The sequence below is a fragment of the Panthera tigris genome, chromosome A1 (assembly GCF_018350195.1).
Source record: "Panthera tigris isolate Pti1 chromosome A1, P.tigris_Pti1_mat1.1, whole genome shotgun sequence".
NCBI lineage: Eukaryota > Metazoa > Chordata > Mammalia > Carnivora > Felidae > Panthera > Panthera tigris.
In genome coordinates this window covers 110,882,187-110,897,352 of record NC_056660.1, presented here as the reverse complement: position 1 = coordinate 110,897,352, position 15,166 = coordinate 110,882,187, and the positions used below count along the sequence as shown (strand labels likewise).

At 37.2% G+C, this 15,166-nt stretch overlaps 1 protein-coding gene across 3 annotated transcripts in view; it reads right to left on the bottom strand.

The window, feature by feature from the left end:
* The window catches only part of SEC24A (SEC24 homolog A, COPII coat complex component), a 98,580-nt gene that overhangs the window by 12,256 nt on the left and 71,158 nt on the right, over window positions 1-15,166 (bottom strand). For all 3 annotated transcript variants that reach the window (XM_042984203.1, XM_007087736.3, XM_015540056.2), the window contains 6 exons: window positions 10,792-10,847; window positions 9,487-9,693; window positions 7,811-7,931; window positions 7,335-7,493; window positions 4,732-4,905; window positions 3,176-3,286 (listed from right to left, as the gene is read on the bottom strand). In XM_042984203.1, the coding sequence (XP_042840137.1) occupies window positions 3,176-3,286; window positions 4,732-4,905; window positions 7,335-7,493; window positions 7,811-7,931; window positions 9,487-9,693; window positions 10,792-10,847 (828 nt within the window). The remainder of the gene's footprint in view (window positions 1-3,175; window positions 3,287-4,731; window positions 4,906-7,334; window positions 7,494-7,810; window positions 7,932-9,486; window positions 9,694-10,791; window positions 10,848-15,166) is intronic.

The following is a 15,166-nucleotide window of genomic DNA, read 5'->3' as shown; positions in this document are numbered from 1 at the left end:
CCCTGAAGAAAAATTTAAACACTAAAAGCACATAATTGTTTTAGAGAGTTCTTAAACTACAACTAAACTAAATTCATGGGGCACCTGGGTGGCTCAGTCAGTTAAATATCCGACTTCGGCTCAGGTCATGATCTCACGGCTGTGAGTTTGAGCCCTGCATCAGGCTCTGTGCTGACAGCTTGAAGTATGCTTCAGATTCTGGGCCTCCCTCTCTCTCTCTCTGCCCCTCCCCTGCTCATGTTCTGGCTCTCTCTCTCTCTCTCTCTGTCTCAAAAATAAACATTAAAAAAAGTTAAGGGGCATGTGGGTGGCTCAGTCGGTTGAGCGTCCAACTTCAGCTCAAGTCATGATCTTGTGGTCCCTGTGTCTGAAACCTGCATGAGGTTCTGTGCTGTTAGCTTGGGGCCTGGAGCCTGCTTTGGATTCTGTGTTTCCCTTTTTCTCTGCCCTTACCCTACTTACACTCTGTCTCTCTCAAAATTAAGTAAATAAACATTAAAAAATAATAGATTAATTAACTAACTAACTAACTAACTAACTAACTAAATTTATGTTGGGGCACCTGGGTGGATCAGTCGGTTAAGCATCTGACTCCTGATTTCTGCTTATGCCATGATCTCACAGTTCTTAAGATTGAGCCCTGCGTGGGGCTCTGTGCTGATGGCATGGAGCCTGCTTGGGATCCTCTCTTTCCCTCTCTCTCTCTCCCCCTACTCCTTGAGCTCTCTCTCCCTCAAAATAAATAAGCTTAAAAAAAACACCTCAATTCATGTGATATCAAAAATACAATCAATACTGGGGTGTCTGGGTGGCTCAATTGGTTAAGCGTCCAACTTTGGCTCAGATCATGATCTCACGGTTCGTGGGTTCAAGCCCCACATCGGGCTCTGCCCTGACAGCAGAGAGCCTGCTTGGGATTCTTTCTCTACCCCTCTCTCTCTCTCTCTGCCCCTCCCCACTCCTGGCCTCTCTCCCTCTCTCTCAAAAATAAACATTAAAATACAATCAATAAAGTGATGTTATTAACTGCTATAACCAAATTTGTATATAGCCAAGAAAGAATAAAGACCACTGTCACCTGATCAACAGTTAACTCTTAAGACTTCAATTGAAGACATCCTGATTTTAAAGATTTTGATAAAATCTTTATCAAATGTGAAAAAAATTTATAAATTTAAAAAAAAAAATTTATAAAATGTGAAAAAATGTCCATAATGCTATCAACCAAATTTAGTAACAAAACCAATACTTTTTGTGAAGCAAACCATTGTGCAGATTTTTTCAAACCTACAAATACCACCTAATATATAGTTCTTGCTGATGATAATAAAGATAATATTGGTCATACTGTTAGTAAAAAGTATTAGTTGAACAAAATATAAAGGCAATGACCCTCAAATTTCTTAGGTCACAATCTTTTAACTTTTTTTTTTTTTTAACGTTTATTTATTTTTGAGACAGAGAGAGACAGAGCATGAACGGGGGAGGGGCAGAGAGGGAGGGAGACACAGAATCGGAAGCAGGCTCCAGGCTCCGAGCCATCAGCCCAGAACCCGACACGGGGCTCCAACTCATGGACCGCGAGATCATGACCTGAGCTGAAGTCGAACGCCCAACCGAGTGAGCCACCCAGGCGCCCCCACAATCTTTAACTTTCAACAGCATATGAGACTAACTAAAATGGGGTTGGCCTTCATCAGGCTTCGTTAAAGAAAAAATTTGCTGGGGCACCTGGGTGGCTCAATCAGTTAAGCATACAATTCTTGATTTTGGCTCAGGTCATGATCTCACGGTTCATGAGCTAGAACCGTAAGATGGGCTCCTTGATAATGGTGTGGAGCCTGCTTGGGATTCTCTCTCCCTCTCTCTCTGCCCTTCCCTTGCTCATGCGTGCTCACTCTCTCTCTCTCAAAATAAACTTAAAAAAAAAAAAAAGAATTTACCAATAGGAAATTAAAAAAAAAGTAATCACCCTTATCATAGACAGATTTGAGTTTGAAGTAAATGGACCAAACGACATCTTTCCTCAAGGAGAAAAAAAGCAAAAACAACAACAAAAAATCAAGGAGGCAACTAAACTATGTCTGAGACAGAAGTAAAGAACTGAAGGTATGAATAAATAAATTCTAGCTCAGGTGATCTGGCCAAGAATGCAAACTTATGTGTGAAAAGTAAACTGGTTTTCAATCTCAAATTCCATGACTCCAAGAATAATGATCTTTACATAACTTCACTGTCTCTTGCAATCCAAGTTACAGACCTCATAAGAAAGCTATTAAACTTTAGTATTGAACATTTAGTAAAATATGGTTATTTAAATTCACCACAAGCAGATTATAAAACAGGAAGCAGTTTAGTAGTTGCCTAAAGCTGGTGAGGGATAAAAAGAGGAAGTGGGCAGTTACTGCTGATGGGCATGAGGTTCTTTTTGGGATGATAAAAATGTTCTAAAATTAGATTGAGGTGATGGCCATACAATTCAGTAAATATATCATAGATAATAGAGTTGCAGACTTAAAATAGGTTAAGTGATATGGCACATAAATTATATCTTAATAAAGCTCCTTAAATAAAAGAAAAAAAAAGTTCCTTTCATTCAAGTAGTTACTTAGGAGGCATACACAGAATCCAAAACAATGAAACCTTTAAAGTTAAGTATTTATTTTTTAATGTTTATTTATTTTTGAGAGAGAGACAAAGAGCATGAGCAGGGAAGGGGCAGAAAGAGAGAGAGGCACAGAATCCCAAGCAGGCTCCAGACTCTAAGTTGTCAGCACAGAGCCTGACGCAGGGCTTGAAGTCACTAGGCAGGAGATCATGACCTGAGCCGAAGTCGGACACTTAACTGACTGAGCCACACAGATGCCCCTAAAGCTAATTATTTCAAGAAAAATAAGGGGTGCCTGGGTGGCTTAGTCGGTTCAGCATCTGAATGCTGATTTTGACTCAAGTCATGACCCCAGGGTCATGAGATGAGCGCTGCACAGGGCTCCCTGCTGACTGTGGGGCCTGCTTGGGATTCTCTCTCTCTCCCTCTGTCACTCTCCACCACTTACGCTCACTCTCTCTCTCTAAAGGTAAATTTAAGAAAAAATTTAAAGCAAAATAAAACTCTCCAGATTTTTCTAATGTTATTATCTGTGAAGTATTTACAATAGGTGATAACAATTCTTACCCATATTGGCCAATAACCCTGCAATTGCTTGAACATCAGCTCCAAGAAAGACTTCATTCAGAGTTGAAACTACAGGCAAACACAAAGTATGAACACGAATTCTTCTTTCACCTTTGGGGAAAACATATAAATGACAGTAAGGGACAACTTATATTTAAAAACTTGTATGCAAGTCTCTTGGAAAAATCACTTCTTTTCAATTTAGAACCAAAAAGATTATTTAATAAGCAGAAATAGTTTCAAAGCCTTAATGAGTAAAAACTCTATTAACTTTTATTTCTTTCATTTTTTGACTATAAAATTCTTTTTGTTCAAGTTATTACTGAAAAGGAACCATAAATTATGGTAACATGTTCGCTTCTTAAAAATTTCTTTTCTAAACCTTTTGGTTACTTTCTTTCTTTTTTTTTTTTAAGTTTATTTATTTTGAGAGAGAGAGCACAAGTGGGGAAGGGGCAGAGAGAGAGAGAGAGAGAGAGAGAGAGAGAGAGAGAATCCCAAGCAGGTTCCTCTCTGCCAGTGCAGAGCCCACTTCAGATTCTCTGTCCCCCCTTCATTTTCGCTCATGCTCTCTCTCTCTCCCAAAAATAAACTTAAAAAACACTACCTTCCACATGTATTCTAGAGTCTGTTTTGATATTTAAAGCCTAGAGAAATCTTATACTTTCCTCTTTAACCACAGAAAAAAATTTAAAAGAAATCGACTAATATATTTTTTTTGGTATTTATTACCCACAATAATAAAAATCAATAAATACAGAAATAAAAATGAAAACCTTTTGGGAAGCATCAAATATCAAGCTAATTTTTAAAAATTTTCTAATCAGCAAGATCTGGAACACTAAAGTAAAAGAACAAATAAAAAAACTAGAGATGATATCCATATTACAACCTATATGGACACATGAAGACCAATGAACAGGTACATATAAGAAGCTCATACAAATTACTTTTAGAAAGAAGAACTATCTGCAATAAAGGGTAACACTGTTTAGATTTTCTATTCTAGACCAGAATAATGATAGCCAAAAGAAAACATATAATGTTTAGCCTATCATATCAGCAACAATAACTAAACACACACACACCACACACACACACAAAGGCTAAAATGAAAAGGGCACTTGGTAAGACCACAGACTGGTAACATCTTTCTGAAAAGCAACGTGGAAATACCAAGATTTTTTCTAAACAGTAAGCCTTACACTAAGTAGACTCTCAATAAATATCTGTTAAATACAATTGGTTAAGGAAAATAAAAATCACACATCTTGGCTTTACCAAGGATAGCAACAAATCTCTTAAGATCAGAAATATATTCTTTTGGTTTAAGAGAAATGAGTACCTCCAAAAGTAAGGGAGATTATTCTAAGCCAATGAATACGTGACCAAATTTTAAAAATTTCCCTTTGCTGTAACACATTGTATTTATAGTTAACAACACTGGATTGTAGACCTAAAAATCTCTTAAAACATAGATCTCATGTTATATGCCTTTGCCACAAAAACAACAACAACAATCCACACCTCCCCCCACTCAAAACACCCCACCTTACCTTTGCTGGATGTATACAAGAGTGCAGACTGAAAGGAAACCAACTGAGTGTCAGTAAGACTCTCTTCCACTGACATCTGTACTGCATACCCAGCATCTGGGTTTACATTAGGCAAAGACAGTAAGTCTGTTGACCGAACAAAGAAGTTCCCATGGAAGGTATGAATGGAAAGACCTAGAAGAGAAAACTTTATCAAAATCGTTTATATATTTTCATTTTATCCCTGTCACTTATCAGACTGGCAGAGAGTAAATCTAAAGGTTTAGATGTGATACTGTGATTTATGATAAGAATATATACTTGATCTTTACCCATTTCTGGCAGAGAGCTCCTAAACTCTTAGAATTTCCTAAGTGGTGAGAGTCACAAAGGTGTCTCTTGCTATGTTGATGGAGTGACTTTTGGCAAGAACCTAGGTAACCTAAGGATGGGGGCTGGTTACCAGAGGATCCAACCATGTGATTAGAAGGCTGGAACTTTAAGTTCAACCCCTACCCCACCAACATCCTTCAGGGAGGGGAGAGGACCTAGAGGACGATACAGTCACCAACCGCCAATAAGCTAAGCAATCATGACTATGTAAATAAGCCTTCATAAAAACTCAAAAGGATGGGGTCCTTCGGAGAGCATCTGGATTGGTGCCCACATGGAGATCTGGGAGGAGTGGAACACTCAGAACATGGAAGCTGCAGAAGCTTCATGCCCTTTGCCTTCTCCATACCTTGCCCTGCACATCTCTTCCATTTGGCTGTTCCTGAGTTATATCCTTTTATAGAAAACCAGCAATCAAGCAAATAAAATGTTTCTCTGAGTTCTGTAAGCTGCTCTGTAGCAAATAAATTGAACCCAAAGAGAGGGTTTTAGGAACCTCCAATCTATAGCCAGCCAATCAGAGCACAAAAATAAACAGAAACCCAAAGAAGCTACTGTGGTAACTAACTGGTTATGAGTGACACTAATAGCTGAGTTGTTTGAAGACGTGTCAGCCTTATACAAATGTCATTTGATACTTTACTTAAGATGTTACATATGTTTTATTACCAGTTGTTTCACTCAATCATTTTTTCTTTTTATTACAATGATAATAGAGAACTCCATTTGGCAAATGGTTTGACCAACAGATTTCAGTATCTATCTAGTGGACAGGTTGTGGATCTTTATCTTTTGATATCTTTTTTTTTTTCTTTTTGGCTACATATTTCATATAATCTTTCCACTGCAAAAAAAAAAAAAAAAAAGATTGAGTCCAGGGTGACTCAGTCAGTTAAGCGTCTGACTCTGGTTCAGGTCATGATCAGGCTCTGTGCTGACAGCTCAGAGGCTGGAACCCGGTTTGGATTCTGTGTTTCTCTCTCTCTCTCTGCACCTCCCCCACTCACACTCTGTCTCTCTCTCTCAAAAATAAATAAACATTAAAAAAAATAAGTTAAAAAAATGATTGCTTCACACCTCTTAAAGAACAACATTATTTTAAAATTTGAATGAAAGATTAGAACCAGGTTGATAATGTGAAGGAATAAAATATCTGGAATTATTTCCCATTTTCCTAAGAGAATAGTTATTATCATTTAGCAGCCACAGGCATTTATCCTGAAAAATACACTGGATTAAAGCATTCTGAAACTTTCAGACTATTTCCAAAGCAACACTGAGGCAAGGTTAGTAGCAGTGCAGATAAAGAAGAGCACAAATAAAAAGATCTCCTATTTGTAAGATCAATGGTGGGGATGGTGGCACAATAATGAAAATGTACTTCAAAACAAAACAAAACAAAACAACAAAAAAAGAAAATGTACTTAATGCCATTCAACTGTATAGTTTTAAATGGTTAAATAATAAATTTTGTTATGAATATTTACTGTAATTAAAAAATAATTGTTTTATTAAAAAAAACACCTTTCACTACTACTGTTTCTGTTCAAGACATGGAATAAAAATCCATGCCTATTTTTGGTGGGGCGTGGGGGAGAGGAGGGATATGATTTTTAAAAATTAGATATAATTCACATACCATAAAAATTACACATAGGGGTGCCTGGATGGCTTAAGATGGTTAAATCTCTAACTTCAGCTCATGTCATGATCTCACGCATTGTGAGTTTGAGCCCCACCTTGGGCTCTGTGCTAACAGCTCAGAGCCTGGAGCATGCTTCAGATTCTGTGTCTCCCTCTCTCTCTGCCCCTCTCCTACTCACAATCTCTCCCTCTCTCTCTCTCTCCCTCCCTCCCTCCCTCCCTCTCTCTCTCTCTCTCAAAAACAAACACTAAAAAATTTATAAAAATTACACATAAAGTGTACAATTCAGTGGCTTTTGGTATATTCAAACGAGTCTCCATTTTATAATGTTTCTTCTCCATTCTTTTTTTTTTCACCTAGGTTCCACATCCAATGTTGGCTTGAATTCACAACCATGAGATCAAGAGTCCCATGGTCTACCAACTGAACAAGCAAGGCACCCCTTATCTGTTATTAACTGCATATTCCATCAGTGTAAGTAAAATATCTTAGAAGAGCAAACATGAAATAAGACTAGCTGAAAATGTGTATTTACTGGTATCAAAAGCAACATTTCTATGCATATGTTAAAAAATAAAAGTCCCACCTTTTGTGCACCGAATCCTCATGACTGCCTCAAAGCCAATCTTTCGAGTGAGGTATCTCTGTAGTTCCTTCTGTAATTTCTGTACTTGTACTGGGTTCTGCTGATGGTGGTAAGAGGGATAGTAATAGACACTACCTGCTGAATACCGAGAAATACAACCTGGAAGAGAACACACACTTTTAAAAAATCCTGCCATTAAGTGCTACGATTGCACCAAAAAAACTACTGGTATTTGAATCAATTCTTCCTTAGCCTTCCAAAGTATTATCAGAAAAGAAAATTTCATTCTTTTAAATAGTATAAAAACGTCTCTATTATAAATATTTAGAGTAGAAGACCAAAAGGTTTATAGTAGACTGATTAACTCTCCCAAAGGAATAAAAATCCCTTCACTTTGTCCTCTATTTGGAATATCATCATATAAATACCATTTTCAAATTCATTTGAAAAAAAAATAGTCATGAGGAAGAACTTACCCAGAGAAGCCAAATCAGAATACTGTCCACTAAGAAGGAATAAGTCAACGGCTACCTGCTGACCAGAACAATCCAAGGCTAATTTCTTATAGAAGTCAGTGGATGGTGTCAAGTGAATTTCCTATTAATAATAAATTATATAAAGAAAAATTTTAAATTAAATTGTCATAAAATTTTTATGTTTTTTAAAACTTTATTTATTCATTTATTTTGTTTTTTTTTTAATTTTTTTTTTTTAATGTTTATTTATTTTTGAGACAGAGAGAGACAGAGCATGAATGGGGGAGGGGCAGAGAGAGAGGGAGACACAGAATTGGAAGCAGGCTCCAGGCTCTGAGCCATCAGCCCAGAGCCTGACGCGGGGCTCGAACTCACGAACCGTGAGATCATGACCTGAGCTGAAGTCGGACGCTCAACCGACTGAGCCACCCAGGCGCCCCTATTCATTTATTTTGAAAGGGAGAGCTCAAGGGAGCAGGGGAGGGGCAGAGAGAGAGGGACAGAGAATTCCAAGCAGGCTGCACAAGGTCAGCACAGAACCCAATGTGGGGCTTGAACCCACGCACAAACTGTGAGATCATGACCTAAGCTGAAATCAAGAGTAGGACACTTAACTGAATGAGCCACTCAGGTGCCTCTAAATTGTCATAAAATTTTAAAATCTATCTATATATACCAAGATGTTAACAGGTAGCCTTGGGGGTAGTCTAAAAAAATCCTTTATTTTTGTAATACTTTTTCACTTTTTCAGTAAAAAAACATGTACTGCTTAACTATTTTCTATTTTGTTTTACCTTTATTTTTTATCTTTTGAGAGAGAGCAAGTAAGCGAGCGAAAGTGAGCTGGGGAGGGGCAGAAAGAGAGGAGAGAGAAGATGGAAGTGGGCTCTATGCTGGTAACGGAGAGCCCAACGCAGAGCTCGAACTCATAAACTATGAGATCATGACAGAGCTGAAGTCAGAAGCTTAACTGAGCCACCCAGGTGCCCCTATTTTGTTTTACTTTTAAAAAGAAATATACCTATTATGCTAATTTCGGTAATCGATTTAATGTTTACTATGCTGGAAACTGTTCTAAACAATTCATGTGTATTATCCATTCAGCCTTTTGAACTACTATAAGAAGCAGGTAACTACCATTATTTTCAATTTATAAATAAACATAAGGAAAGAGAAGGGCAAAGAAATTAACTACTCAAGTTCATACATCTAAAAAGCAGAATTTAGGGAGACAGACTCCAGGACTGACACCATAATTGTAGCACATGGCAACTCTCATCATCTTTTGAAAAATACTCATCTCAAATTAAGTTTATACATACAAGGTGTTAAAAGCAATTCTATGGCAATCAGTATACCAAACTATGACTACATTTTAGTGTTTATCCATGTTCTACTTTGTCCCTAGAAGGCATATTCCTTAGCTGCCAGACTTTCTCATCAAAGGCAGGCTGCATTGTGAGTAGCATGCTAAAGATCCAACAGTAAAGTAAGAGTCAATCAGGTAGAAAATGTAATAAAATGGAAATTATGACATAAAAGAGAAATGCTTTATCTATTTCCTTATACTCCCTACTCTCCACAACTGAAAAGTAAATGAGAAACAAGCTTTGTGGTCAAAGGGACAGAGCAGAACACCACCATGTACAGTAACATACATGTGATGACACCCTCACCTTAGCAGAAGACCTTTGGTTGGGCTCCTCTCGCGGTCTCAGGGCTCCCACTCCAAGAGTAGGAAGTTGTGTTTGAAAGACAGACATTCGACCACCAGTTGGGGACATCAGCTTAAAGGCAGCCTGAAGTGCAGGACCCAAGGCACTCTGCGTTTCCAGGGTCTTGGTGAACATTTGTGGCAAAGTTTTCAGTAAATCTTGAACAAGCTTGTAAAATAAAGCAAGAAAACTCAAAGGTGTTACAAGTAAAATTTTTTTTCACAAAAAATCAGTAACTAATACAGTAGACAAGACACCGAGTTGTGATGATGGTCAGAGAATCTACAGACAGTACAGTAAACAATGAAGTTGGTCAAATGACAAGAAAGCCATTTTAAGTCAACATTATAAATTGGCAAGCAAGACAAATCAAAATTGGGGCCTTACAGTTCTTGCACATGCAGTAGTCCAGCAAGACTATAAGTCCAAAATGTATCCAAAAGAACCATCACAGGTTAGAGATTTGTTTTATTTTAATGCCATGAAACATGGCCTTCTCAATCACCTCTACACACATTATTCTTTGCAGTTCCAAAGCAAGTTTAACTCTTCCCTATTGAAAAGTCTAAGATAGCCAGTAAATTTGCCAACTAGTAATACCACTACAAAAGAAAAACAAAATGAAAAACAACTACCTATTCAGGTTTATTGTACAAATAAGGAGAGTCAAAGGGAAAAAATGTACTTCACACTATGGTGAAGTCACTGTTGCCAACAGCTAAGACCATAGACTTGCTAGTTAAAATGTTACCCCTACGGCATATATGCATGTACAGGGTAGACAACATCCCCCCTTCAGACACATTCTGTTCACCTCTCACTGTATTATGTCATGGCAATTTCCAGGCAGGTAATAAGTTTCTTCTGAACTGACCCCAATGACACTCTGTGAATCAGAAAAGCAAAGGGCACTGAAAGCAGCCTAGCTAAAGTGCTTCTATGTAGTGACCAGAAGCTTATCTGAGCAACCCTCCCAATTTCCCAAATGGCTGGCAAGGCAGGTTTCCTTCAGGTTTTCCTCCTATATGCAATAGGCTTATCTTCTACCCTATTACAAGCATCTTGCTATATTAGACTTAAAAGCCATCAGTTCAAGGGTAAACTCAAGAGCTGTTCATCTGATGAATTTTAACTAACAGCAAATATAAAATGTTACACGTCTTAAAAATACCTCAGAAACAAACAAAACTTTACTTAAAGTTCATTTTGAAAATATAATCCTTCAATATTATAATTAAGTATGTCAGATAGGAAAATGTGCCTTACCTCTTTACTTTCATTTAAATTTACTAATAAGTTCTCTGGCATAGGTATAAAAACATCTGAAAAATAAATAAATATTTCTTTTAAACAAAACTTAATTGTTAAAGATGTTCCAAATACTTAACACTGATACAATTAACTGTCCCCATATTTAAAGAAAAGCCACCTTCTCTACTATTACATATACAGCAGTGTCTACCCATGTTCAAAAAGCCACCAAAGTAGCATTTATTTAGGTATTTACTGCAACTTATCTGTTACCATGTATAAGGTAAATAGCCTCCTAGAAAATATTAGATCATATTAGATCATATTAGAAAATATTGATCTATAAGCACTCAGTAAGGGTTTGCAGAAGTGCTCTGCTTCTTAGGTTAAAGACACAGTTTAGAATGCTACTTTACATTCTTGCTTAGACCTGGAAGCCAGCATTCTTATCATTAAAAAAAAAAAATGTTGAATAAGATGACATACAAGAAAGCTGTCTTTACAAAGAAGTAACATAGCCCACCAACTGCTCTGTCATTCAAAAAGGAGATACTCTCATAAATGAGGCCCCCACCAGTGCCTATACTTCTGAAACTACAAAATCAATTACATCAGAAGATAGGCTAACTGACCACATCAGATGAGCTCCTCAGGACTGAAATTTATTGTTACTTAGGAATTAAATTCTCTTCCTTAAAAATGGAGCAAATGGGGAAGGGAAATGTCGGTGGTGGTGACGGATTATGAGAAGTCTCACTTTCTACATTTTGGTACTGTTTGTGATTTTTTAAAAAAAGGCTCATTACAATCTTTGTAAAAAGTAATACCAAAAAAATAATGTGAAACATTATTTACTTGACCTGTCACATAAAAATTCTGTTTAGATTTCTTCTTTTTTCTTTAGAACTAAAAAACGTTTAATAAAAATTTTACAGAGATACAATTCACAAAACATGGGGGCGCCTGGGTGGCTCAGTTGGTTGAGTGTGCAACTTTGGCTCAGGTCATGATCTCACAGTTCGTGAGTGTGAGCCCCGCGTCGGGCTCTGTGCTGACAGCTCAGAGCCTGGAGCCTTCTTCAGATTCTGTGTCTGCCTCTCTCTGCCCCTTCCCCCACTTGCGCTATGTCTCTCTCTGCCTCTCAAAAATAAAGAAATGTAATATAAAAAAAAAAACCAATTCATAGAATACATAGAATACATAGAATTCACCCTCGTAGAAGATACAATTCAGTAATTTTTTAATATGTTCACAAAATTACACAACCATCACCAATAATTCTGGATCCTTCCCATCATCCCGAAAAGAAATGCCACATGAATTAGCCGCCATTCTTCATGACCCTGACAACTCTCACAGCACTAGGCAGCTGCCAGTCTGTCTCTGGATGTGCGTACGCTGGATACATCGTACTAACAAAGTCACACTATGAGGTCCTTTGTGACTGGCTTCTTACACAACAAAATGTTTTCAAGGCTTGCCCATGTGGTAGCATCTATCAGTACTTTATTCTCTTTCATTGACAAATATTTCATTGTATAGATACATTTTTTTGTTTACACATTCATCAACTAACGGGTATTAGGGTTGTTTCTCCTTTTTTGGCTATGTTGCTATGAACATTCACATGCACATAGTCTTAATTTTCTTGAGTATATAAATATTGAGTAGAATTGCTGGATCATATGGTAACTCTATGTTTAACTTCTGGAGGAAGTGACAGACTGTTTTCTGTAGTGGCTGCAACATTTTCCGTTCCAAACAGCAGTATATGAGAGTTGTAATTTCTCCACTTTCTTGAAAATACTTTGTTACTGTCTTTTTTTAAATCCCTGCTATGTGACATAGAGCAAGGGACATCCCATCTATCAGCTTATGTATAAAATTGAGAGGCTGGACCACATCACTGAATTCACAATTTGGCCCATCATCAGAATCACCTGTTCAGCGAACAATGAAGTAAGTATCTGGGTAAACAGGTTAGGAAATAAAGCTGATTTTTTGTGAGATTTAAAATAACCAAGACAGAAGGGAGCTCTCCTCAACTACTACCTTTTAAAGATGTACAGTGAATCCTCACTATTCGTGGATTCTATATTTGCCAATTTGCCTACTCAGTAAAATTTATTTGTAACCACAAAACCAATACTCATGATGCTTCTATGGACATTCATAGACATGCTAACAGCAGCAAAAAAAAATTGAGTTCTGAATGTCCTAGTCAGTATAAGGTAGCATTTCATTGTGGTTTTCATTTGTATTTCCTTGATAATTTAGGATATGGAGCATCTTTTCAAGTGCTTATTGGCCATTGAACACTGTGTATTGAATAGAGACAGGTCTATTCAAATATTTTGCTCACTTTTTAATCAAGATGTCCTTTACAGGTTATGTTGTAGGGCTTCTTTACATAATCTCGATATAAATTCCTGATCAGACATACGATTTGCAAATATTTTCTCATATTGTGGACAGTCTTTTCACTTTCTTGATGGTATCCTTTGAAACACAAAGTTTCTGAAGAAATCAAATTTATCCTTTTCTCTCTTTTTTCAAACTAATCTCTACATCCAATGTGAGGCTCAAACTCATGACCCTGAGATCAAGAGTTGAATGCTCTACCGACTGAGCCAGCCAGCCTATTTTTTTCTATTTTTCTATTTTTTGTTGTTTGTGCTTTTGGTGTTATATCTAGGAAATCAACCAATCCAAAGTCACAAAGATTTACTTCTGTTTTCTTCTATTTTAATCTCATACTCAAAGGGCGCCTAGGTGGCCCAGTCAGTTAAGCATCTGACTTCTGCTCAGGTCATGATCTCACAGTTCATGAGTTCAAGTCCCACGTCGGGCTCTTTGCTGACAGCTCAGAGCCTGGAGCCTGCTTCAGATTCTGTGTCTCCCTCTCTGTCTGCTCCTCCCCGCTCATGCCCTCTGTCTCTCAAAAATAAATAAACATTAAAAAAAAAATTTAATCTCACACTCCAGTCTATGAGTTTTGAGTTAATTTTTCTTAACTGTGGTTATGAAATATACACAATATGTGGGATCAAGAGTCACATGCCCTACCAAGTGAGCCGGCCAAGCATCCCTCACCTTAACCATTTTTAAGTGTACAATTTTTAAGTGTACATACATTCGCAATGTTGTATAGCCATCACCATTATGTATTTTCAGAATGTTTTCATCATCGCAAACTCTGTACTCACTGAATAGTAACTCCTTAACCCCTGGTAACCTGTATTCTACTTTCTATCTCCATGAATGTGCCTATTCTCAGTATCTCATATAAGCAGAATCATACGATCCTTGTGCTTTTGCATCTAACTTATTTTACTTCGCATGTTTTCAAAGTTCATCTGTGTTATAGCATGCAAAAGAATTTCATTCTTGAGTATATGTATATACCACACTGTTTATCCATTCATCTGTTGATGGATACTTGAATTCTTTACATATTTGGCTACTGTGAATAATGTTGCTATGAACCTTGGTATGAGTATTGGTTTGAGCCTGCTTTCAATTATTTTAGGTATATACTGGGAGTAGAACTGCTAGATCATAATGACAACTATGTGTTTAACTTTTTTGAGGAACTGCCAAACTGTTTTCCATAGCACTGTACCATTTTACATTCCCATCAGTAATGCATGACAGTTCCAGTGTTTCCACATCTTTGTCAAAACTTATCATGTCCTATTTTTTTGATAATAGCCACTGTAATGGATGTGAAATTGTATCTCACTGTGGTTGTGATTCGTGTTTTTTTTTTCCTTTTGGTTTTGAGAGGTTTGTTTGTTTATTTATTTAATTTTACTTGGTTAACACAGTGCGATATTGGTTTTAGGAGAATTTATTGACTTGCCACTTTACATACAACACCTAGTGCTCATCACAACAGGTGCCCTCCTCAGTACCCATCACCCACCTAGCCAATCACCCACCCACTTCCCTCTGTCAACCCATAGTTTGTATTCTGTCATTAAGAGAAGGTTTGTCTCCCTCTCTTCTCTTCCCCCCATTCCCGTATGTTCATCTGTTTTGTTTCTAAATTCCCACGAGTGAAATCATAAGGTATTTGTCTTTCTCTGATTTATTTTGCTTAGCATCACACATTCTAGCTCCATTCATGTCATTGCAAATGGAAAGATTTCATTCTTTCTGATGGATAATAATATTCCACTGTATATACATTGCACATCTTCCTTATCCATTTAGCAGTCAATGGACATTTGGGCTCTCCGTAGTTTGGCTATTGCTGAGAAGCATATCTCTAATGACTAATGATGTTGAGTATTTTTCTTTTCATGTGCTTATTGACCATTCATGTATCTTCTTTGGGGAAATGTCCATTTAAGTCCTTTGCCCATTTTTGAATTGTGCCATTTTTTTT